A 24,487-nucleotide genomic window follows, 5' to 3' on the forward strand; every position below is an offset into this window, starting at 1 on the left:
TGCGGGCGGTGTACATTCCACCTCAGGAACCGAGCACCGTGGTCAGCAGTCACCCGCCACTGTGGGCAGCTGAAGGATTCTCTGAACGAGTACAGTACCAGTACCAGCAGCACATCACCTGCTGGGTCACCGAAACCCGGCGCCGGCCCAGCTTCCAAAGGGCCCGCCCGGCGGGGCTCGGCTCGGCTCGGCTCGGCTCGGCTCGGCTCGGCTCGGCCCGGCGTGGCGCGAGCTCCCTTGGCGCCTCTGCGTAACACGTCAGAGGGGCGAGGCGGCGGGGAGAGGGCGAACGCTGCGGCTTGCTGCACCACGTGGTGGTGGCCGGGGAGAAGGGATGGGGGGGGCGGGGTTCTTCGATCACGTGACCTACCGGCGGACAATGCCATCCGGAGGAAGAATTGAGGGGGGAGGTTGTGTCCTGCCAAACATAGATAACATATCCCTCAGCCCCCAAAAAGAAAGGAGGTTCCCCCGCAGACATAATGTCTAATAATTTTTAAAACATAACAGCAAGCCTGGTCTGTGAGAAGGAAAGGAACTGTAAAAGAGTGGAGACAGCGAGTCCATCCCTCCATCAGGTCCTGGGTCCCGCTAAGGCTCCGCCCCCAGCCTCCCCCACCCCCTCCGTCAGTCGGGACCGCAGCGGCCGGGTCGAAGGCAGCATGGCGTCGAACGGTAAGTGGCGGAGGTGCAACAGTTCTCCATCACTCATGCCCAGTCTGATCGACGCCTCCGGGGTCGGAAGAATTACTGTTTATTTCGGCTTTCCCCCTCCGCTGTAAAGCCGCCATTTCAAGCCTCGTACTCCCCCTCCAGCCGCCGCCATTTTGTCCGCCCCTCTCCCTCCCCGCCACTCCGGTCGTTAAATCCCGCCGCTTGTCTCCGCGCTTCCCCACCGGCGTTGGTCTGAAATGGGCGGCGATGTAGCCATTTCGGGGGAGGGGGGAGCTCGGTGTCGCCGCCGACATTTCGCGGCTCCTTCCTCCTTCCCGCATTAACGTGGCGGGTGCGCCTTTAAATCTGTGTCGCAGCGGCAATAAAAGTGGCGGCGGCGGGTCATTTGTTAATGTGCGGGTGGATCATGGCGCGCCGCTCTTTCACACGGCAAAACTCCCCCACCCCACACACTTTTCTCCCGGTTGGAAACTCCATCATTCCCCCAGTCAAAAATAAAAAATTCCGCTGGGGTTCCGTCCGCCCTCCCGTAAGGTGGGGGCGGCGCCGGATCCCATGCGGGGGAGGATGGCGGCGGATTGTGGCGGGTATCTCCCCCCTCCCCCCGGCGCCGGGACGGCCATGGCGGATGGGCGACATCCGGGCATTTTTCTTCCTTCCTTGGCTTGGCGTGGTGCGCGGTGACGTCAGAAATGCCTGTCCATCACCCAAGAGTTGACCCTCATACTGGGTTTGGGGAGCAGTTCCACTCTGGTTTGGATCGTACTGTACAGTGGGTGGGTATAATGATTCTCCCTTTGCATGCCCCTGCATAAGGTAACCTGGTTCATCGTTGATATTGAAACCTTGCTTTGACATATAGGTAATGCCAATGATGCCGGGTACCCAGAGATAACAGGATAAAGTGTGAGGCTTGTAGAGCTATTCAGAATCGTGTTTATCATCACTGAACTGCATTGTCTCACAGTAGCAATACAGTGCAAGATCTAAAAGTCATTCATTTGTAAACAGAAAACAACTGCGAAAGAGAATGGCAAGGTTCATGGCTTCAGAAATCTGATGGTGGAGGAGCTGAAGCTGTTCCTTAATTGAGTATGGATCTTCAGGCTCCTGTACCTCCTCCCTGGTGTTAGTAACAAACAAAGGGCATACAGTCAGCCCTCCTTATCCGTGAGTTCTGCATGCGCGAATTCAACCAACCGCGAATCGAGAAAACCCAGAAGTGCTCTTGTTCAAGCATGTACAGACCTTTTTCTCTTGTCATTTTTCCCTAAACAATGCAGTATAACAACTATTTTACATAGCATTTACATTGTATTAGGTATTATAAGTAATCTAGAGATTATTTAAAGTATACGGGAGGATGTGCGTAGGTTACCGTGGATGGGAAACTAAATCGGAAGTTCTCTTACTAAGTAAGTCGGAACGGGTACATCTGGTATTATTTAGCGTCAGTCAAACGTTTGTCTTAGTATATAGTATATATTTTATCTTTCAATTCAAGTCAAGTCACTTTTATTGTCATTTCGACCATAACTGCTGGTACAGTAAAAATGGAGATTTTTTTTCCAGGACCATGGTGTTACATGACACAGTACAAAAACTAGACTGAACTATGTAAAAAAAAAAACACAGAAAAAACTAGACTACGCACCTACCCAGGACTGCATAAGGTGCACAAAACAGTGCAGGCATTACAATAAATAATAAACAGGACAATAGGGCATATATAAAACATTCATATAGAACACTTAAGAACGTATGTTTCAGCGCCGGGCTCGGGAACAGAAGTTCCCGAGTTCGATCCAGTGACAGATTGTTCCTGAGCATGCTCTGCATCTGTGCCTGGTTGATGTGGAGGAGCAAAAACCCAAAACCCAATAATTAAACCACTGTGTTGCTAAGTAATAATTGTAGCTTTCATTGGGGCAGGGCCTATCTCACTTTATCCTTTAAAATTGTTCCGATCGTTGACCGACTGTAGCCTAATGCTTTTCCAATGACCGATGGCGTTGCACCTCTTTCTGATCACTTTATTTTCAATTGTGATCATGATTATTTTCATGAGCAGAGACACTGCAGATTCAGAACTCTGCTGCCTGGTCCTAATGCCCACCGCAGTGAGACAGGTTAAATAAGGTCTGGGGTTCTGCTGGGTCCTAAGGTCCACCGCATTGAGACAGGTTGAATAAGGGATTCAAGCATCCGCGTTTTTTGGTATCTGTAAGGGGTCCCAGAACCAATCCCTCGTGGATAAGGAGGGCCGACTACCTTGGATGGTGAGGATACTTAGTAATGGACGTTGCCATCCGTGTTGAGATATTGCCTTTAGAAGATGTCCTTGGTTGTAGGGAGTATGATGGAGCTGGCTAAGTCTACAACCCCTGCAGCATTTTGCACATTGGAGCCTGCATACTGGTGATGCACCAGTGATAAATCACTATGATAAATCTGTGGAAATTTGCAAAATTCTTCGGTCACACAGTTCTGTGCAAGTGTCTTTGGCATCCTAGATTTTTTATACAAGTTCTGTTTTAGATTTTTTTTTGTCTTTGCATTAGTCTGTTGTAGAAAAAAGTGAATTTTCATGTTCCAAACACTCATTTTCAAAAAAATGAATGTTGGAGAAACTTTATGGAAGAAAGTAACATTAAGTAATAGACTACTTTTTAAATAAAAAAGCTGATTAAAGATCTAGTGCTTTCCCAGCACATACGGTGAATGAACTGTTATCAGGCTTTCAGCTGTGTACAGGTATTGATTATAGCCAGTGTTTCAAAACCTGTACCCGGCTGGAAGCCGAGAAGAGATTTTTAAAAACTTGATTAGTTTGTAGGTGTAGAGCCCAGTGCATTATTAGATAAAGATATCAAGCAGGTTCCACTGATCAATGACAAACTAGTTGAGTGAATGAAACTGCTACTGAAAAGGCTGCAGAAGGAATCAAACTGGATGGGAGACTAATAGGAGAGGACATGGCACATGTGACAGATCAATCTTCAAATCGTCACCATGGCGAGGGTGAGCACAGCAACAAGACACAAGGTGGTCACCCTGCAGCAGCAAGCAGAAATTTCACTGAGTTTCAAGATGAGCTGTCCAAGGTCTTCTGAAGAATCACTAAGAAACTGAGAAGGTTGTGGACCAGAAGCTGAGAGAGACAGCGAACTGATGACCCTTCTAAGTAGGAAGAAGTCCAGCACTCACGGAGACCACTGGAACCCAAGTTTCGGAGAAACCTTGTTAGTGGTCTTTGTGGAAGTCTTGCTGCCAAAAAGCTAGTCATCTGAAGTGGAAACAAAGCCAAGCAACTCACCTCTGCACAAAAACACAAGGACTTGGGCGCTGAACGATGATAGCAAGTGCCCTGGACCCACGAGTCAAAATTTGAAATTGTTGGCTCAAGCAGGAGGCAAACTGTCCCTGGAGAGCTGGAGAGTGCTACATGGATGAGTGTCTGCTGCCAACCGTTAAGTACTCTGAGGTGTTCCCTGCAGCTTTGGATCTGCATTTGTGCTCGTGATCTGGTCAGAATGAATGGAATCCTCAGTGCCGAGAGGTACAAGCTGATTCTCATCCCTCACACAATTCCATCAGGGAGATGTCTGATGGGTTCCAACTTCATTCTGCAGCAGGACAATGACAGTAATCACAGCCAGGTTTATAAAGATCTATCTTCAGCAAAAAGAAGAACGAGGAATTCTGCAATAGATGGTATGTCTTGCACAGAGCCCAGATCTCAACATCACTGAGGTTGTCGGGGATTACTTGGAGAGAGAGAAGCGAGTGAGACTGCCAAAGTCTGCAGAAAACTGGCAAATTCTCCAAGATACTTCAACAGCCTACCAGCAGATTTTCTTATAAAACAGCACGACAATGTACAGTTCACACTAAATATTGATTTGAATTATTTTTATTCTTTTTAATAATTTTTTTTGATTTTTAGAAACTTCATTATTTTTGAAAGCATTTTTGCTTTAAAGAATTTTTTGGTACATCTGCCTAAGACTTTTACACAGTACTGAATCAGATCTCAAACTGCTAATGAAGTGGAGCTGGTGACTTGATTGATTGCGTGATTGTGGGTTTTGTAAGTTTATTTTCACTCAGAGAAGCAGTTGTGAGACATTATTCAAGCATACTGCAGTTACAGACATAATCGGCACTTAACCCAAAGTTGAAATTTAAACACAGAAGCAAAAGGTGTGAAAAGTCAGGAGACAACAGCTGCTCAAACTGCAGCCATTCTCAAACCAGAATACACAGACTCAACCTTAACCATTATTTACAGGAATCCGAGACTCCCCAATTCCCTTATAATTTTATCAACCCCCGTCTCTTAAAACGTTCAAAGCTGACACCATTTTGCCTTGCAGACTTCCATTTTGTTTTACACATTTTAGTATATATGAGGAGGAAACAAATTTAACCTTTTCCTTACAAGAGCGTACAAGACAGATTTTCCACTATTTCTTGGTAAATGTGACAATCACAAACTGACTCCAGTTCCATCTGTTTCCTCCGGAGTGAAGGGGGCTGAAGGGATGGCGAGGGGTGTAAGGGGGGGTGGCCGGTTGCAGTCTTTTTCAGTGGGAAAAGGGAAGTCTGAAACTGGAGCATTGGCTTAGTGACAGGGAAACAATTCAAAGGAGACCTGAGAAGCAACTGCTTCATGCAGAAGGTGGTGGAGATGAGGAATGAGCTGCCAGAGGGGAGATTTCGAGAGATCTGGACCAAGCATGGCCGTTTGGGACAAGTTCAGGAAGGCAGCTTGGTCGGCATGCAAGAGTTGGGCAGTAGGGCGTTCTGTGCTGTGTTGCTCAGTGACACTTCACGTTCTGTCGGTTGTATTCACTGATCCTGAAGGTCAGAGACAGCAGGGGGGCAATCTGCTGAATTTGCCCTTTGACTTCAACCATAGACAGCACCTTACCCAGGTGCTTCATTGCTTGGTACTGTAAGAAACCTGACAGTTGTGGGCATAGCCCAGTCCCTCACAGGAACAAGCATCCCTTCTGTCTACACTAGTTGCTGCCTTGGGAAATCAGCACCATGTCCATTCTCTCCTCTCCATTCCTGTCGCGCAGAAGATGCAACAGCTCCATCAGGCCCAAGGGTAATTTCTCTCTTCTAAGGCTCTTTGCAGTACATGTCACACTAATAAACCCATTTACACATATGTGATGCTGCTGCAAGGAAGTTTTTCACTGCAGTTGTGCATGTCACAATAAACATTTAGTTAAATAAACTCATCTCATAGGGTAAGATGGACCCTAACCTCACAATTGACCTCATTGTGGTCCTTGCACTGAATTGACTGCCTGCACTACACTACAGTCTGCATTCAGTTTCTCTTTCTCGTCATTGTAACTATGCATGGAATTACCTGTCTGGATGGCACGTGAACAGAAGCTGTCTCTGTACACAAGACAATAATACACCAATTGAATGAACAGCAGGATCCGTTGCTGTGCAAGTTGATAGGGAGATTTAGAAGGTGTATGTATGTTACCTTCGTTAGTCAGGGGACTGAGTTCAAGAGCTGCGAGGTAATGTTGCAGCTCCATAACACTGGTTAGACCTGTGTTCAGTTCTAGTTGTCTCATTATCAGAAGATTGTGGAAGCTTTAGAGAGGGTGCAGGGCCAGGATGATGTCCAGATTGGAGAATGTTTTTATGAGGAAGGGTTGAGTGAGCCAGGGATTTCTGGTACACGGGGATGAGAGACTTAATAGAGGTATATGAGATTATGAGAGGCATTCACTGAGTGGAACGCCAGTGCCTATTTCCCAGGGTGGCAATGGCTAATACAGGAGAATATCCTTTTTAAGCTGAGTGGGCAGTTCAGGGGTAGTTTGCGCCCCACACAGTGATTTACTGCTGGGTGTGGTGTTAGAGGCAGATACGTTAGGGACAGTTAAGAGACAGAAAAGGGAAAGGTTATTGGCTGCGAAGGAGGAAGAGTTATATTGATGATAGGTTTATCTGGATCAGCACAGCGACATGACTGAATCTGGTGCCCTACTTTTTATAGGTACCATTACCAATTAAATGACTTAAGTGGTCCTGTCTGCCTTTTGTGATTTCTGTACTGGAGCACCTTGATCCCCAGAAGCAGCAAAGTTTTGATTTACTCTTGTCTTTTTTTCATTGTAGATCTTGGGAATTACGGACAGCCGTCAGCTCAGAGGTAAGCCCACCGCTAGTCGGTCCCACCTTCTTTTCCCCTGCCCCCCCACTTGTCCACTGCTAGTCAGTCCCACCTTCTCTTCCCCTGCCCCCCACTTGCCCACCGCTAGTCGGTCCCACGTTCTCTTCCCCTGCCCCCCACTTGTCTGACAACAAGAAACTCCTCACATGGGTCCCTTCCACCATGGACATTCTCTCCCCTCCCCCCTCTGTGCAAGGACAGAATTAGGCCTTTGACCCATCAATCCATCATGGCTGCTGTATTATCCCCCCTCAACCTCAGAAACCCCATCCATCCTGCACATTTTCTCCTCTTGCCTCTCCCCACCCCTCTCCCATTGGGCAGAAAATAAATAAGTCTGAAAGCATGTACCACCAGGCTTGAGGACAGCTTCTACCTTGCTGTTGAAAGACTATTGAACGGTCCCCTAGGATGGACTCCTGTTCTCACAACCTGCCTCACTGTGACCCTTGCACTGCACTTGTTCTGTAGCTGTAACACTTTATCTGACATTTGAAATGAAATAATCTGTACGGATCTTTTGTAAGACAAAGTTCTTTGAGCTTGGTAATAGGTTCCACTGAAACTGTGCCTTGCTGTGATACAGCAGTTGAGCTCCTGTAACTATCTACCTGGTTCTGATCTTGCACCTGATTGTTTACCTGCACTGTAAATTTTGTGTAGCCGTTACACTTGTGTCTCTGCTCTCATTGTACTATCGCTGTGCACTGTGTATTGACTTCCCATTGTATTGTTGTACATTGCTCAATAATATTCCAGTTCCTCTGTTAACCTATTCCTGCCCTCTCCTCTAGCTACGGGGGTTACAGCACCCAACCTGGGCAAGGTGGCTACACCCAGCCTCCTCCCCAGGGGTACAGCCACCAGGGCTACAGTGGATACAGCCAGCCAACGGACACCTCTGGCTACAGTCAGGGCAGTGGCTACGGTTCCTCCTACAGCCAGGCACAGACTGGTAAGTGTCGTTGGCAAACCCTGGTAACGGGTTAACAATTGTTCTGTGGGTCTCAACAAACAGTATGACATAGCGCAGATCCCTTGGCCCATGGTATTATGCTGACGTTTTAAACTACTCTTAAGATGAATCTAACTTTTAACTCCTACATATCCCTCCATTTTTCTATCATCCATGTGCCTTTCTAAGAGTTTCTTAAATGTCTTTAATGTATCTGCCTCTACCTCCATGCCTGACAGATAGATCCATGCACCCACCACTCTGTTTTTAAAAAAAAACACCTGTGACATCCTCTGTACTTCAGTCACCTTAAAATTATACCCTCTGGTACTAGCTGTTTCACCCTGGGACAAAGGCAGTGGCTGTCTGCGCTATCTTTTTCCTTTATCCTTCCCTCTTACACAGCATTGAACAAAGTAGAACAGTACAGCTCAATAAGCTCCCTTCTCTCCCCTCCAGAAGATACAAAATTATGAAAGCATTTCCCAGCACGTTCTACTCTATCAGTTGGTCCTGTCTACATCATCGTGGCCCTTGCACCATAATGTCTGCATGTCTCTCTGTCTGTTCCCTACTCTGGCATTGACCTCATCCTCCCTTCCCTCAGAGCCCATAACCCTCCAGTGATGTGCCCGTTTAAGAGTCTGAAATGGTCTGAATGTATAAGCCTCTACCTCACACCAGGCAACCAGCACGCTCTGTAAAATAAAATGTGACTTTGACATCTCTCCTAAACTTCCCTCCGCTTGCCTCGGTACTGACCATTGCTACCCTGGGAAAAAGATGGTGGCAGCCCACTTTATCAATGCCTCATAATCTAATGCAGCTCTATCAAGCTGTCTTTTGTCCTCCAAAGAGAAACACAGTAGCTCGCTCACTCTTTTCGTGCTCTCTAATCCAGGCAGTATCCCAAATGGCAGGGGGATGCAGAGTTCTGGGGAGAAGGCAGGAAGATGGAGCTGAGACCATGACCACTGGTCATATTGAATAACAGAGCAGACTCAACGGGCCAGAGGGCCCACTCCTGCTATTGTTTACATCATTTTGTTTCTAGCCCTTCATCTGCTGTTGTCAGCCCACAGAAGGACAAAGGTACTCAGCAGGTTTAGCTGGAGCACAGGAGAAGGGTGACAGATGCAGATGTGATATATTCTCATTTTCCTTCAGCAAGACAGCATCTCCCCTTCCCCCAGCAGATAGGTGAATTCTCTGTAAACTGTAAATCTTTTGTTTTGCACTCTTTGGCGATAATTAAGCTAATTCTGGTTGTCTGTCCTACATTGGCATTGAGTTGTACAGAACACACTCTGCTCCTTTAAAGCCATCTCTCCATGTTGTCCGTCGTGCCGCACTGCTAAACCTTTTCTTCCCCCCTCTGGTTGGCCTGCATCCTGCTATACCCTTCCTATCCACATACCTGTCCAAAAGCTTTTTAATTGTAATTCTACTTGCTGTGAACCACATGGTCTGCCAGCTTGTGCCATATATGGTCCACCCTCTGAGTGGAAAAAGTTGCCCCTCCTATCCCTATTGAATCCTTTTCATCTCACCTTAAACCTGTGCCATCTACTTCCTAATCAATAAAAGACTGCATTTTCACTCTCTCTGCTCCTATACACCCCTGAAAGGTAGTTTTCAGTTTTCTACGCTCTAAGGAGTAAAGTCCCAACCTCGTTCCCTCTAGTCCCAGCAGCATCCTTGCTCTGCACTTTCTTCAGCTTGTTGGATCTGCTCAGTCCTCCCCGTTCTGCTAAAGCTCTGCACAACCTCTGAAGCTTCCACCTCCCATAATGAAGGATGCCCACTGAATGAGTGAGTGTGGAAGAATTGCTCCTAAACTGGAGAAATACTGATCATCTACCTTAACTTTGCCTTTGTAAACTTCAGAAAGTCTCTGCACGCCCTTCTGTTAGTAACCCAGCCTATAGAACCTCTCTTTATAGTTGCTCTGCACACCAGGTGGTGCTGCCCTGCACTGTTGTGGCCATGTCTGCAGATGTGAGGGACAGACCTGCACACCGAATGGGAGCTGATGGGTGTTTTGTACGATTGCAGTGTGAGCTCCCACCGTTTACATGTTACAAATTAGATTTATTTGTCACATATACATCAAAACATTCCATGAAATGTGTTTGTGACACGACCAACACAGTCTGAAAATGTGTCGCCACGTTTCCGGCGCCAACATAGTTACTAGCCCTAACCCTGGCCATGTGTCTTTGGGTGTGGGAGGAAGCTGTGGCACCCGGAAGAATCCCGTGTGAAAGAACATGAATCTCCTTGCAATGGTGGGAATTGAAATAATGCTACGCTTTTATAAATAATACGATATGCCTAAGTGTTGTGTTCTCGTTGTAGGGTATGGGACCCAGCCCACCTCTCAAGGCTACTCTCACTCTGGCCAGGGTGGCTATAGTTCCTCTGGTTATGGCAATACCCAGGCACCACAGAGCTCCTACGGGCAACAGTCTTCCTACCCTGGCTATGGGCAGCAGGCGCCTTCAGCCACCTCCTCCAGCAGGTGAGTCTTTGACCACAACCTGGTCATGGGCTGATAAACACAACAACACCAGTCCAGGGTGGTGGTGGGGGGGGGGGGGGGCATGTCCAGCACCTGGTCCCACATAGTGGGAGGGGGCAGCTTGCCCAACGCCCACTCCCACAGGGTTCCAGGGTTGGGGGAACTGGGTGGTGTGTTTGGGGTGTGGGGTAGGACAGCTTGTTCCAACACCAGGGTTCCAGAAGGGGATATTAACTGTATATACCTGGCTCTTTTGACCATGAGCGCATTGTTGCTCCCTCAGCAGCTACGGGGGAACAAACTCGCAGACGACCAGTTACGGGCACCCACAGGGTGGTGGGGGCTACAGTCAGCAGCCAGGGTCCTATGGACAACAGCAGGGACCCTACGGACAACAACCAGGGTCCTACGGACAACAGCAGGGACCTTATGGACAACAGCAGGGCCCTTACGGACAACAGCAGGGCTACCAGGGCCAGGCAGGCGGAGGCTACGGTCAACAGGGCCAGTACGGTGGCAGTGGTGGAGGCAGCTCAGGAGGGGGTGAGTATTTGGTTCTGTTCAGGCTGCTACAACTGGGAGCCTAGTCCCTCGGGTCGTGCTGGTCCCAGCTTCCCCCACTACTTCACTGGCATCACAGAGAACAATGCCCTTCGCAGGAGCTGGGGAAGGGAGAACGTGGAACAGTGCAGCATCGTACAGATGCTTCAGCCTGCACTGTGCTGACCTCTTAGCATAAATCTAATTCTTCCCTTATTAACCATGTGTCAGGAACGCTGGGAGGGGGGTGGGGAAGAGAGGGCTAGTTACAGCACAAACATTCTCTGCAGTCTAGTTATAGAGCCGCGTAGCAGTTCGTCCCATTTGTCCGCCTTTGGCCCATACCCCTATAATCTCCCTTAATCATTGTAATTCCCTCTAAACTTTTGCTGTCCACGTACTTGGCCAGGTACTGTTCGTGTTATTAATGCACTTGCCTCAACCATTTCCTTTACTAGCTCATCCCATCAGGTCTCCATTAAATTTTTCCCTCTTAAACTTGTTCTGGATCCCCAACCTATCTGTACCCGTCATGGTTTTCTACATTTCTATAAGGTCAATTGGTTTCTTACTCACCAAGGAATATAGTCTGAACCTGCCCAGCCTCTCTCCATAACTCATTCCTCAAGTCCCTGCAACACTGTTCTATGTTCCGCAGTGTACTGGTGTTTTGGGTGAACAAAACTGGACTACTGTTCCATACGTGGACTCACTGCCATCTTTTACAGCTGCAGCATAACGTGCACGCTTCACCGCCCTGTCCCTCGTCTAAACTGTTCAGTGAATGACAGAGAATGTAGGGCCCAGGGCCAGCCCCTGGGGAATGCCACCAGTCACGGGTCTCCTGTCCGAGAAACTAACTTCCATTGAACCTGCTGTGAATACAGTTCGTTAGCTCTCCTTTGAATCCTCCTAGGAAAACATGAGAGGTGATTCACTGAAAGATAGGAAGTCCTGACATGGGGTGGACAAGGATGTTTAAATCAGCAAAGGAGACAAAAGCGAGTGGTCTCTCAGACTGAGGATGGTCATTTGATTCAGAAGCAGGCCCTTTGGCCCAGATGTCAATACTGACCGGTGGTCCTATGAGCGCTGAAGACTTTTGTACAAGTACTTGATGAGGACCGTCAGACATAGGAGCATGTTTAGACCATTTTGCCCACTGAGCCTTCCCTGCTATTCTATTATCCCTCATAACCCCATGTTCCTGCCTTCTCCCAGTAACCTTTGAGATTCCCTGACCGGTCAAGAGCCTGTCTGTATTCCAATGCGCTGTGAGTAACGTCTTATAAAACTTGGTCTCCACTACTGCACCCCCACCCCTGGTCCTGTTTCCCCCACGCTCCCCTCTCCTTCCTCCGTGTTTCTGTCTCTTAACTGTCTCTCCTTTCCCTTGCAGGTGGATACAACCAGGACTCCAGCCCCGGTGGAGGCTACGGCAGCCAGGAGCCCGGTGGATATGGAGGAGGGCAGCAGGAAGGCCGTGGCCGAGGCCGAGGGGGGTATAGCCGTGGCGGAGGAGGTGGTGGAGGCGGCGGCGGAGGTGGAGGAGCTGGAGGTGGCAGCTTCGAGCGAGGGGGCAGTGGAGGAGGAGGGCGAGGGAGTCGTGGAGGACGAGGTGGGGGTATGAGGTAAGGTTCAGCCTCTTGTTCCGTTCATGTGGGAGGAGGTGGGGAGACGTGTTTGAGGGGGCGGTAGAGCAGCCTGTTTTACCTCGACAAAGGCCGGTGTCTCGGAGTGGTTCACCAGCTTCATTCTACGAGGGATGTGTCATTAGGAGAGAAGAGGGTGAGGTGGGAAAGGGGAAGAGGAGGAAGTAGAAGGGGGGTGGGAGAGGGAGAGAGGAAGGGGGACTGTGGCCGGTGGAGGAGTGAGAGTGAAGGGACAGAGAGAGGGCTTGGGGAGTGGAGAAGAGGTTAGATAGGGAAGGAAGGGATGAGCCAGGGATGGGAAGTGAAGAGAGAGGTACTGGGGAGGGTTGATTTGGGATAGGGCAGGAGGGTACACCACAAGGGATGGGCAGTGAGGTTTTGTGTGGGGGGGGGGGGGTACTGTAAATTTTGAGCCAGATTAGAATGGAATGGGGGCAGGTGTGTCTGAGGGTAATGTGGACAGGTGAAAGGAGTGGTCCTAGGGGACTGGGTGGTGAATGGGGTAGGTATTCAGGGCAGAAGAGTCAAGAAGGTGGTGTTTGGGGTTGGGGTGACCCAGGGAAGGGTGAAGACCAGTATCCAGCAGAGAAGGGAGAAGTGTTGTGACGATTAGGGCTTGGAGGCAAAGGAAGACTGTTTCCAGGGGTGGTGAATGGGTGGAGCACAGCTAGGGAAGGGGATGAGGGAGGTGTGGGAGGGAAGATAACAGGGTGGGACATACTGGGGTGGAGGGGGCAATATTCAGGGTGGTTCTGAGCTCCAAGTACACTGACAATGTTGTGAACCAGTTGCATGTGGTGGGTGGGAGACAAAAGCTGATCGGGCCGGGCCTTTTTCCCCTACCCTGGTGTACCACCCTGTGTTCTCTCGTATCAAACCGAATGTTGTGTCGTTGGCCGTCGGCTGGGGTCTCCCGACAGGAGCCTGCTGTGCACTCAGCTGAAAGTGTGTGCTCGGTGGGGCGCCAGGGGAAGGAGAGGCTCAGGCCAGCTCTGTTGTATGTTCATCTGTGTCTGCAAACCATTCTGTTGACAAAGAGAAGGCCGTGGTGTCCTTAAGTCTACCAAGAAGTGGTGTGATTCCTTTTCTAAAATAAAGGGGGTGGAGTACTGTAATTTTTGTGGGGGTGGGCAAAGGGCCGAGAAAAGCTCTGTGACTATCTCTCCACCGGGTCAGACATACGCTAGTTGCTTTGTTTGGTGTGATGGTAACCTGCCACACGCCAAGACTTCGGCACGGAGCCGGGTTTGCTGCAGGGGTTCTCACATTAACTGCTGGTGTGTATCTCTGGGTTGGCAGATCAGGGCTGGGTGTGATTGACGGGCATATGAAAGCAAATATATTTACTACTTTATCTTAGATAAAACACATTTATTTATCTGCTGTTTTGATGTTAACAAATCTTGCAATTTTGTGTGTCACAGGTTTCAAAGTGAAATGAACTGTATCACTTCTGCACCCCTCCACACTAGTTTACATAACCAAAATCCTTTTTGTTTTTTGTTAATCCAAGAGAGTTGCATGCCGTACACAAATAAAGTTGACACCACAATTCAGCCGCTTTTAAGGTTAATGCAAGTCTCAGAAACAAAAAAAAACAAGGTCTTGTATACACTTAAAGATTCTGCCATAGCAGTGGTGTGTGTTAAGAGTGGAATCAAAGGTAACAAGTACAGCGAGGTGTCTTTACAACAGACGCACCTCTGTGTAGTTCTACATACCTACCGAATGAGTCCTGTATTATATTTTACATATTTTTATACCTAATCTTTTTTTTGTAGAAGGCAAAACTGTGTGCAGAGCTGTTAATGGTAAAATTGGCTGAGCTTAGTATGTGAATGTCCTATGCAAGGTTTGGTACTAGAGAGTATATTTTATGGTGAAATTTGGACAGATAAGACTTTTGGAGAAATTCCAACATACCTTTCGGTAAAAAGAGATGGTTTTCATTAACAGTGTCATGTTAAAATCAAAGGTCTGGTTTTTTTGAACAAAAAATAAGTGTATATATACATGTAAATATACCATAGGTCTAAGTTCATACACGTACATATACATACACACACACACCCACACAAAACATGCGCACACACAGACACGTGGAAAAAGCTTCAATATCTTCAAATTTGTCTTCTCAGCGGTGGTGAACGAGGTGGATTCAATAAGTTTGGTGGTAAGTGAAAGAGTTAAGCAAATCAAAACCAAAAAAAAAAGCAAAAAAAAACTCTAAAGACTTGAAGCATTCAATGTGTTTAACGGAGTATATTGTGGATCAAAGGCACTGTTATCATGGTATGACTTGTGGGGAATGTAAGGCATGGGGTTTACAAACACCAATCCCTTCTCTTCCCCTCTCTCTGCATCCCTTGGTGAGAGCCACTCTTCTGAGTGCCTTCCCTCAGCCAAATATCATTGTGTCCATCTTAAGAACATCAAAAACTGGGAGGGTGCGAAAGCTAATCTAAGCATCTTAAAAACAACCAAAAAAAACAAAATACAGTGAATGGGTCATGGTGTTACTGATGTGCATGAGTACAGAGACTGGTGTTTATCAAAACAAAAGTAACGGCGTTTGTTGGTCTGGAAAAATAACGCCACAATGTATGGGTTTAATATAGCATATATTCATGTGTATATAATTGAATGGTTACAGAGGGGTTTGCCAACATGTTACTGACTTGTGTGATGCGTCGGAAAGATGGTGGCCTCCAACCCGCCTTGCGGGTCACTCGTGGAACAGCTCCGGTCTGTGTGCATTCCTCTCGATCTCTGGGGAGTTAACGTTGAGGGTCGGCCAGTGCGACATACCCAATGTTGGGCACGTGTAGCTACTGCCCCTATCCAGCTAAAGAGACAGCAAGGAGATTCTGTTTAGGGCATCCTGGACTCGGGCAGAATGTCCTTGCTGTGTAGTGTTTGTGTTTTTGGGGGGAGGGTCTCTTTCCTCTCTAGTTCTTGTTTCTCTTCTTTTGCCTCAATTCTTCACCCTGGCCACTTGCATGAGAAACCGCTTTGTGCCAACCACCGATCCCACTGCAATCATGCCACATCTGCCATTAACAACCCACCCGATCTCTTCAAGTCGGGTTCACTTGTGGTAATGTAAGTTTACTGTTAGTGGTCAGAGAGGACCACCCCCACTCTTTCACTGTACTGTCCCTGTGCCCTTTACCCCTCAAACTCCCTATCCCATGGTGTGTCGCAAAGTGGGCTGTCGGGCATCTTAATCCAGAGTGATGAGTCTCAGAGTTAGTCAATCTACGGCTCCACTCCCCCAGCTGCTGATCATGGCCTGGACCATCTTCTCTGGGCTGAAGAGCTGTGTTGAGTGAGGGTCTTGAGCAGAAATTTCTCAAAACATGGGCAAGCAAGCACACACAAGGGGCTTTGTTTTAGAATCAAGGATTGAAAGTGAATGAAGCTTGCTGTTTACTGCACGTGTCCTGGGTGTTTGTCAAGCTTGTGTGTGGGGGCTCCACTGGAGAAGAATTTCCACCTGTCTGCTGCTGGGGAGAACAAAAACACCCCCAGCTGGTTACGGATCAGTTGAGTTGGAGGAAGGGGGCAAAAGTGGCTCATGTTGAGAAAAATGAAATGGTTTGTTTAAACAAGAGTGAAAAAAAACTTAACACACACACACACTCTGCCTCAGAGGTTGAAGTCACTGGTGGATTTGGTAATTGGTCACAGCATGATGTGGAAGGTTTGCTGCACAGGCAGGTTTTTTGCCACCCAGGGAACGAGCAGGCGGCGAAGCACTGACAGGAGTTGGAGTCTCAGCTCTGTTCTGGAACGTTTCGTTTGCATTGCCGGCGGGTTCTATGCTGCGTGGCGTTCTCTCACTTTCTCCCCCTCCCCTCGGGGCTGGGGGGGGTTGTGGAGTGGGGGGAGAGAGAGAGAGGCGGGGAGGTCCAGGTCTCAGGCATTAACTCTCTCCCTCTTTCTTTTTCAAACCCAAGGTCCCCGGGACCAAGGATCGGGAAACGCCAACCCAGGTAGGAATGACTCCTCGTTTTCTGTTCCCCTCCCCCTGCTTAATTGTTGCTGGCGAATGTACAGGGAAGGGAATTGGAGGGGCCAGGGTGGTAATCCTATAGTAAGCATACCCAAGATGGCATGTGCCATGTCTTTCTTTAAACCCACCCCATAATGAAAAAAGCAGATGATCTGTACTGTGAAATGTAGCAGAGAATGATATTTTGCAACCTGTCAGCAGCAAAATTAATACACAGGAAAGTGACTGGCATTGGCTTACAACAACATATGATGTTGGTTGATGGATTTTGAAATCCTCGCAGAGGCCTGGTTTACACATTGAACCTGTTCCTGTTAGCTTCACTCTGCTTTTTCTGTTGTTTGTTGGTGAATGTGGGCCATTCAGTAACTTTGGTAAATGCTGTATGTGGTGGCTTGGTACCTCCGTCAGTGAGGTGTGCGCCTGCACATATCTTATACGACTGGCGCATAGCAGGTGGCCACCACCCTCTGCTTCGCTGGCAAGTTCAGTATATTTTACAATCGTACACAATCGCATTCCCTTTCCCAGTTTCTGATGCAGTTTTATTCCTCTTAAACAATTAACAACAAACTGGACATGGTACTTTATTATCCTTAGAAAAGTTTTGTGTTTACTCCCATTTAAATCAGTGCACATGCTGCTGTCACTGGGCAAAAAATGGCACAGCCCAAGAATTCTGCACACACTGGTCATTACAAATTAGAGGAAATATTCGCCACAACAATTCTTGAACATGTTTTCTAAAACGTTTCATTTATTTCAATCTATTTTTATTAATAGTAAAACAATACACATGAGTAAGCAACAGGACTTGTCATATTATGCTAAAGAAGATTGTAATTATTGTTACAAATTTACTAATCCATGATGATCACTGCTCCAAATAACCATGGCAAACAAGAAAATTCTTTTTAAAAGATTATTGCCAATTCGGGCACACATTCAAAATGGCTCACCACCCTGGGTTAGAATATGGTAGAAGGCTCTGGTGGTGGGGTGGATTGTGTTAGTGACAGGGTTACTGAGGTGTAGGTTTCAGTGACAAGGGATAGAGTGATGGGTGGAGATGTGCTCCCGTGGTAACTCAGAAAGATATGTCATTTCTCTTCCCCCTGTCGCAGGCTCAGACCAGGACAACTCCGACAACAACACCATCTTCGTCCAGGGACTTGGTGAGAATGTCACTGTTGATACTGTGGCCGACTTCTTCAAGCAGATCGGCGTGATCAAGGTGAATTGCTGACCCCACTCTGGCTCCCTGGCCTCATGCAGCATCACTGCCAGTACCTTATCTCACGGCCCTTTGGCCCAATGCATCTGTGCTGGCCACAAAGTCAATGTAATGCTTGCCTGTGGTTCGGAACAGTACAGGCCCTTTTAATCTACTGTACCCTACCCTACCACATTGCCATCCATTTATCTTCCTCTGTCCGTGGTCCCCTATCTTCCCTGGTCCGTGTATTCCAGGCACCCACCACTGTAAAAACAAAACCACCTTGGACCATCTCCCCTAAACTTTCCTCCACACACCTTAAATGATGCCCTCTGGTATCTGCCACCGCCTCTCTGTCCACCCTGTCTATGCCTCAACATTTTGTGCACCTCTGTCAAGTTTTCTTTCATCCTTCACTCAGAAAGCCCTTTCCTCTAAGTTTGTTCAGCGTCCTGGTAAATCTTTTCTCCACTCCACATCCTTCCTATAATGAGGTAACTAGAACTGAACACGTGTGGACTGGTGTTGCAAAATTACCTTGCAACTCTTCAACCCACCTAAAGCCAGCCCACCATACACTTGGTTAGCGATACTGTCAACACGTAGCAACTTTGAGGGATCTATGGACGTGGATTCCAAGATCTCTGTTTCTCCACACCGCTAAGAATGCTGCCATTAGCGCTGTACTCTGCCTTCAAAAGTTTGACCTGGGTGCTTAGAATGAGTCTTTCAGGGGTACTGGTAGAGGCAGATGCAATGCAGGGATTGAAGAGGCATTTACGGACACGGGGTGGCTGTGGGGCAGAGGAATGCAGACTATGTACAGGGAGAGGAGATGGTTTACTGTCGGTTCAGACATTGACCGTGTCTGAGTGGTGTAGGGATGTTTGATGAATGTTCCTCAGCTGGCCTGTGAGGGGTTTGATGGCTGGTCTGGGCAGAGGTTGTGGTTGGTAATATGGTGGGGGAACGTTGTTGGGAGGTGCGGGATAGTATCTTGTTTTTCTCACCCGAACCCTTCTCTTACCCCCACTGCCACCTTGCAGATGAACAAGAGGACCGGGCAGCCCATGATCAACCTGTACACTGACCGCGAGACTGGCAAGTTGAAGGGTGAGGCCACCGTCTCCTTTGATGATCCTCCCTCGGCCAAGGCAGCCATTGACTGGTTTGACGGTGAGTAGCCGTGGATAATGGGAGTGGTTGGGGGGGGGGGGGGGTGTCCATGCTGACTTAAGAGCCTGGGAATGCTGGAACACGAGTGATTTGCATGTTGTATTTGGCATGCTACCAAAAACTCTAATAGATGCATTTTACTTAACTGGTTGAATCACGGCCTGATATGGAAGCACCAATGCCCAGTCCATCACAGGCAAAGCCCTCCCGCCACTGGGCACATTTACACAAAATGCTGCCACAAGTGAGCGGTATCCAGCACCCCACCATCTAGTCCAAGCCTTCTCACTGCTACCATCAGGAAGGAGGTACAGAAGCCTCAGGTTCAGGAACAGTTACTAGCCTTCAACAATAACTTCACTCACTGCTACTCTGAACTGATTCTATGATGTACAGACTCATTTTGCAACTTTTTATTTATTTGCACACTTTGGTTGTTTTTTCCACATTGTTTGCTTTTCAGCCTTAGTTATGTATTGATTTTTGTAAATTCATTAATTTTCATGTAAAATGTCTGCAAGGAAACAAGGTACTTAGTTTGATAATAAATTTACTTTGAACCAGAAATGAGGTAATGGGTGGATGAGAAGAGAAGAGGGGAAAGGATAACCAAAATGGGGGAATTGAAGAAGGACATGCTTGTGTTGGAGAGGGTCCAGAGGTTTCTGAGAATGATTGTGGGAATGAAAAGGTTAATGTTTAAGGAGCTCTGTGCCTGCACACTGGTGTTTAGAAGAATAAGCAAGGGTATTATTGAAACCTATCTAATTAAAGATCTAGATAGACCCTCTCCCAACAGCGGCACATTTTGTCTTATGTATGGAGCCTAAAGCTATTTTAAATATTCTAGATGCAGTCTCACTGACATCTTATAAACCCCTCAGCGTTACATCTTCCAGTCCTCTGGAAATGAATGCTAACATTGCTTTTGTCTTCCTTATTGCTGACTCAATGGTGGAGATGCAGAAAGACTCTGGGGAGGGAGGATATGGCCTTCCTGTTGACGGTATTGAGGGAGAGTAGTTTGTGACCAAGCCTGTCTCACCAACTCTTTCCTCTGTGTCTCAGGAAAGGAATTCAACGGTCACATGATCAAAGTATCCTTTGCCACGCGCCGTACCGAGTTCAGTCGTGGAGGCATAAGAGGCGGGGGCAGAGGAGGTGGAGGTCGTGGAGGTGAGTAGGATTCATAATGCTCCGGCCCTTCCTTTCCAAGTAGATATGGGGTTGGGGGGGCTTCTGCTTGTCATGGTGGGGCGTGGCTACTCCCGCTGCCCCTCTTCTGCCACTCCCCGCCCATGTCGCCGCTATGGAGATGCCAAGGGGTAGGTGGAGCCCAACTCTTGGTCAGTCAGTTTCTCTCTCCCCCCCGTTCTCATCTCCCCCTCTCTCTCTGGGTCAGGTTCCATGGGCCGTGGAGGATTCGGTGGTGGTCCACGAGGTGGTTTTGGAGGCGGAGGAGGAGGAGGAGGAGGTGGTGGTGGAGGACAGCAGCGAGCTGGTGACTGGAAGTGCTCAAATCCGTGAGTATGAGAGGTCTTCTCAAAACCCTGCCCAGCGTTGGTGAATGTCCAGGCTCAGAATAATACAGCACAGAAAAAGGCCCTACCGGTCAAGATCCCCATCTATGCTAGTTCCATTTGCCCTCAACCCTTCCTATATGAGTACCTGTCCAAATGTTTTTTCAATGTCATAAACGTTCCTTAGCCAGTTCCTCTTGCAGCTTGTTCCATACATGGACCACCCCCTCAGATACTGAATATCTTTCCCATTTCATCTTAACCCTCTGCCCTCTGGTTTTCAATTCCCAAACCCTGGTGGATAAGATAATCATACTTCCTTGGTTCGTAATGGCATTAAAGGTTGGGGAGAATGCTGGAGTTGCGAAGGAAGATAAATCAGCCATAGTGGAATGACAGAGCATACTTGACTTATTATAGTCATACTTGTGTATTATAGTCGTTTCCCCCTATTGTGGCCTTCTAGGAAATTAAACACCTCTGTAAGATCACCCTCCAAGGAGGACTCCCAGTGTGCCCAATCTCTCCTTATAGCTTAGTCTTTTGAGTTCTGGTGATGTCCTTTTAAATCTCCTCGGCACTGTTCCAGCTTAATAGCATATTTTCCCCAGAGAAAAGCCCAAGCCTACTCTACCTTTCCTCAGTATGATATGCTTTCTAATCCAGGCAGCATTGTAGTAAATCTCCATTGAAGACTCTCTAAAACTTCCACGTCATTCATACAATGAAGGAACTAGAACTGAAGGCAATACTCCAAATGAGGACTCACCAATATCTTGTATGACTGTAGCTCCTGTACACAGTGCCCTGACACATGGAGGCCAATGTGCCAAATGCCTTCTTTACTGCCCTGTCTGCCTGTGACGCCACGTTCATGGATCCCGTTGTTGTACTCTGCTCTCCCTCATCCCTGAAAGTCTTGCCTAAAATTGTCTTCCAGAAACATCCACACACAGTCTATCCAGTCTTTCCTTGTAACTGAAGCCCTTCAGTACAGCAAAATTCCTATCAACCATTTCTGTAGCTTAAACACTCCTTGCATTCAAAAGCCTGTTATACTACAACGAGAATATTGTGTTCAGTTCTGGTCAACTCGTAGAAAGGATGTGGATGCTTCAGAAAGGGTGAAGAGATTTACCAGAATGCCGGGTCGTCTAGAGAGCACGTCTTATGAGGAAAGGTTGAGTGAAGTATGGCATTTATCTTTGGAGAGGAGGAGCAAGAAAGGTGACTTGGTAATGATAAGGGGCATAGATAAAAGTTGGCTAGCCAGAGACTTTAGTTCCCAGGGATGATCTGAGCTGCTCATACATAACATCCCAACTTCATAGTCAGTATCCTTACTGATGAAGGGCAGAGTGCTAAATGCCATGGTCACTGCCCTGTCCACCTGTGAAATCACTCCCGGCAAACCCCTAGGTCCCTCAACTGTCTAACAGGGCCTGTGTAAGCCCGGTGTAGAGGACCATTGAGTGCTTGGGAGGTTGGTGGACAGGACTCCAGTCGTTATCTGAATGATCTCTCTCTCTGGCAGGAGCTGTGGCAACATCAACTTCTCATGGAGAAACGAATGCAACCAGTGCAAATCTCCCAAACCCGAAGGAGCAGGCGGGCCACCCCAGATGGGTAAGTAGGGGTTAAATTCCATGCGAGTGTCTCTGTCTTGGGAGTGGGTGGAGGGAATGTGCCTCAGATCTCTCTGCCTTTGCCTGACATTTCTGCCTCCCCGTTTCCACTGCAGGTGGTTTTGGAGGAGGCGATCGCGGAGGCCGTGGAAACTTTGACCGCGGCGGTTTCCGTGGCCGTGGAGGGGACCGAGGGGGATTCCGGAGCAGAGGTGGTGACCGAGGAGGGTTTGGCATGGGATCTGGGAAAATGGAATCCAGGTAAATGGTTATGCTGACCTTCGTATCACGAACATTTTCAGCCCCTTCCCAGACGCGCCGCTCAGTTCACGTCCCTCATGCCACTGACTTTGTAATTGAAGACACCCTTGTTGCTGAATGTAACAGTCTAACCCATTTTTGTTTTGTTTCTCTCTCTCCCTCAAGGAGTGATCACAGACAAGACCGAAGAGAGAGACCATATTAGTTTGTGTACATACTCATTGGGACCTTGGGATTTCTACCTTTTATTTTTTATTTTGTATACGGTTTCTGTGTTGATTTGTGCATCAAAGTGTGTAATAACCGTTACATTGCGTCAGAGGAGCTTTTTTTTTGTATTTGTTGGATTTTAACCTGTATTTTCCACAAGTTGACATTAAACCTCCAACTGTTTTAACTCCTCTCGTTACTTCTCCCGGAAAAGGGATGTGCCTTTCCCTGTCAGCATTCAAGTGGATGCCTCTCTGGGTTCTGGGCAGATGATAGGATGGAAAGCTATAAGGAAAACAGCCACCGATCCTGAGCAAGATAGAGTGAGAGATCAGGTGCGTGTGTACGTACGTACATATCCATAGGAATGAATCCCAAGAATCGGAAGGTTTCACTTACAGGGCCCGTATTAGACAGATTAGAAGGCTGAGGGAGAGGGGTGCAGGGTGAAACATCCCCGATATTAAATGAATAAGAGAATGCTTCTACTCGTGGGAGAGTCCAGGATCTGATGGGCTCCGCCTCAGAATCAAAGGATCAATTCATTACACTGTGCGTTAAGGTAGAACAAAGTAAGACAGTTAACAGAATGCAGAGTAAGTGATACAATTACAGGGTTGCAGCCAGATACGGTGCAAAGGTGAGATTGAGGGTCCATACTAGAGTTTGAAGCTGTCCTTCAGCCTGGTGTTACGTGCTTTCAGGCTTTAGTCTAATTGGCAATAGTCAACACAGTCTCATGGACCTTGATAGAGGATGTGACAAAACAGTTATGGAGAGTGTACGTGGATTTTAGAATGGCATTCAACAAGATTCCTCATGGTATCCATCTTGGCTGTTTGGATTCAAGGTCAAGTTTATTGTCATCTGACTACCTAAATACAACCAAAAAAATAAGATTCCTCTGGACCATGGTGCACCTATAAAGCACCATACACAGCACAAAGCAAAATAAGTCTAAACAAATTTCATTCACAACACATGTAAACAGCTCACTATTCAACTTCAATGTCTGCACCCCTTGTCCTGTTTTGATGTATTTACAAATATGAACGGGGTGGGGGAGAGACCCCACTGATCCTCTTGGTGGTTTTCACTTAATCGGATCCCTTGCTACTTCCAGTCCATACAGTGATCACACCTCGATCTCCTCAGAAGTGTAGGTGCTTGACTAATGAGGCTTTGTGTTCTTCACAGCAGAGCCATGCATATGCAGTGGAGAGAGGGTCTCAGGCTGTTCTTGTACAGTTGACAGTCCTCTACCTTTTTTCTGTACTCGTTATTGAGGCCAGCCATTTGATGTGTTTTGAGCTAGAAGCAGTACAGACATGAGGCAACTTGTTCAAAAGTGTGCTCAGCACAGGCCTACAGGGGGCAGCACTATCACTTGTGTACTGGAATGTCTGATTGCCTTGAAGCCTGCAGGAACAGTGGCCTGTTACAGACAATTTAAGATCCCTACATACATTAATACTGTTAAGGTTCTTGCCATTAATTGTACAGCAAAAAATTGGGAGAAATTCACCAAGTTGGGCAGCATCCATGGAGGGGACCCTTCATCAAGACTACAAAGGAAGGAGGCTGCATTGCTTGCGAAGTCAGAATAGAAGCAGCTGCAGTGGAGGACATGGGAACTGCAGGGTCTGGCTTTAGCCCCACAGCACTCAGTGAAAATAAGAGCTGCTGATGGTTTGGTATGGCAATCTCCTGTACTACCCACCCTTCACATGGCAGCACCTGTAAAAACGGTCAGCGGTGTGCCCCTGATGCACTGGATTGTGACTTGCATTCCTGTGTTAGAACTACTGTACTACCTTGCCCCTCCAACAGCAGGGTGTGGGATGTCCAGGGTTGTTGTGGAAAGAGGGATCAGAACACTGCAATGAACCCTAATTAGTCCCTGTGGAGAC

General features: G+C 47.6%; 1 protein-coding gene across 2 annotated transcripts; it reads left to right on the plus strand.

Annotated features, from left to right (window-relative positions):
- The first annotated feature begins 569 nt into the window (after window positions 1-569).
- Window positions 570-22,764, plus strand: fus (FUS RNA binding protein). Of its 2 annotated transcripts, none has more exons than XM_073033815.1 (15): window positions 570-675; window positions 6,832-6,865; window positions 7,681-7,841; window positions 10,200-10,362; window positions 10,646-10,905; window positions 12,302-12,533; window positions 14,693-14,727; window positions 16,514-16,549; window positions 17,694-17,803; window positions 18,832-18,961; window positions 20,030-20,137; window positions 20,364-20,484; window positions 22,016-22,107; window positions 22,223-22,367; window positions 22,533-22,764. In XM_073033815.1, exons 1-15 carry the CDS (start codon window positions 663-665, stop codon window positions 22,570-22,572), a joined length of 1,680 nt encoding a protein of 559 aa, XP_072889916.1. In that variant the 5' UTR covers window positions 570-662; the 3' UTR covers window positions 22,573-22,764. The 2 variants fall into 2 exon arrangements, with proteins under 2 accessions (XP_072889916.1, XP_072889917.1); XM_073033816.1 differs by having other exon boundaries at window positions 10,649-10,905.
- The last annotated feature ends 1,723 nt before the right edge of the window (window positions 22,765-24,487 follow it).

Source organism: Hemitrygon akajei, chromosome 31 (assembly GCF_048418815.1).
Source record: "Hemitrygon akajei chromosome 31, sHemAka1.3, whole genome shotgun sequence".
Lineage (NCBI taxonomy): Eukaryota > Metazoa > Chordata > Chondrichthyes > Myliobatiformes > Dasyatidae > Hemitrygon > Hemitrygon akajei.

Coding starts and splice junctions, on each gene's coding strand:
- fus (XM_073033815.1), top strand. Junction 10,363..10,645: donor TCAGCCACCTCCTCCAGCAG/GTGAGTCTTTGA, acceptor TTGCTCCCTCAG/CAGCTACGGGGGAACAAACT. Junction 12,534..14,692: donor GGACGAGGTGGGGGTATGAG/GTAAGGTTCAGC, acceptor TTGTCTTCTCAG/CGGTGGTGAACGAGGTGGAT.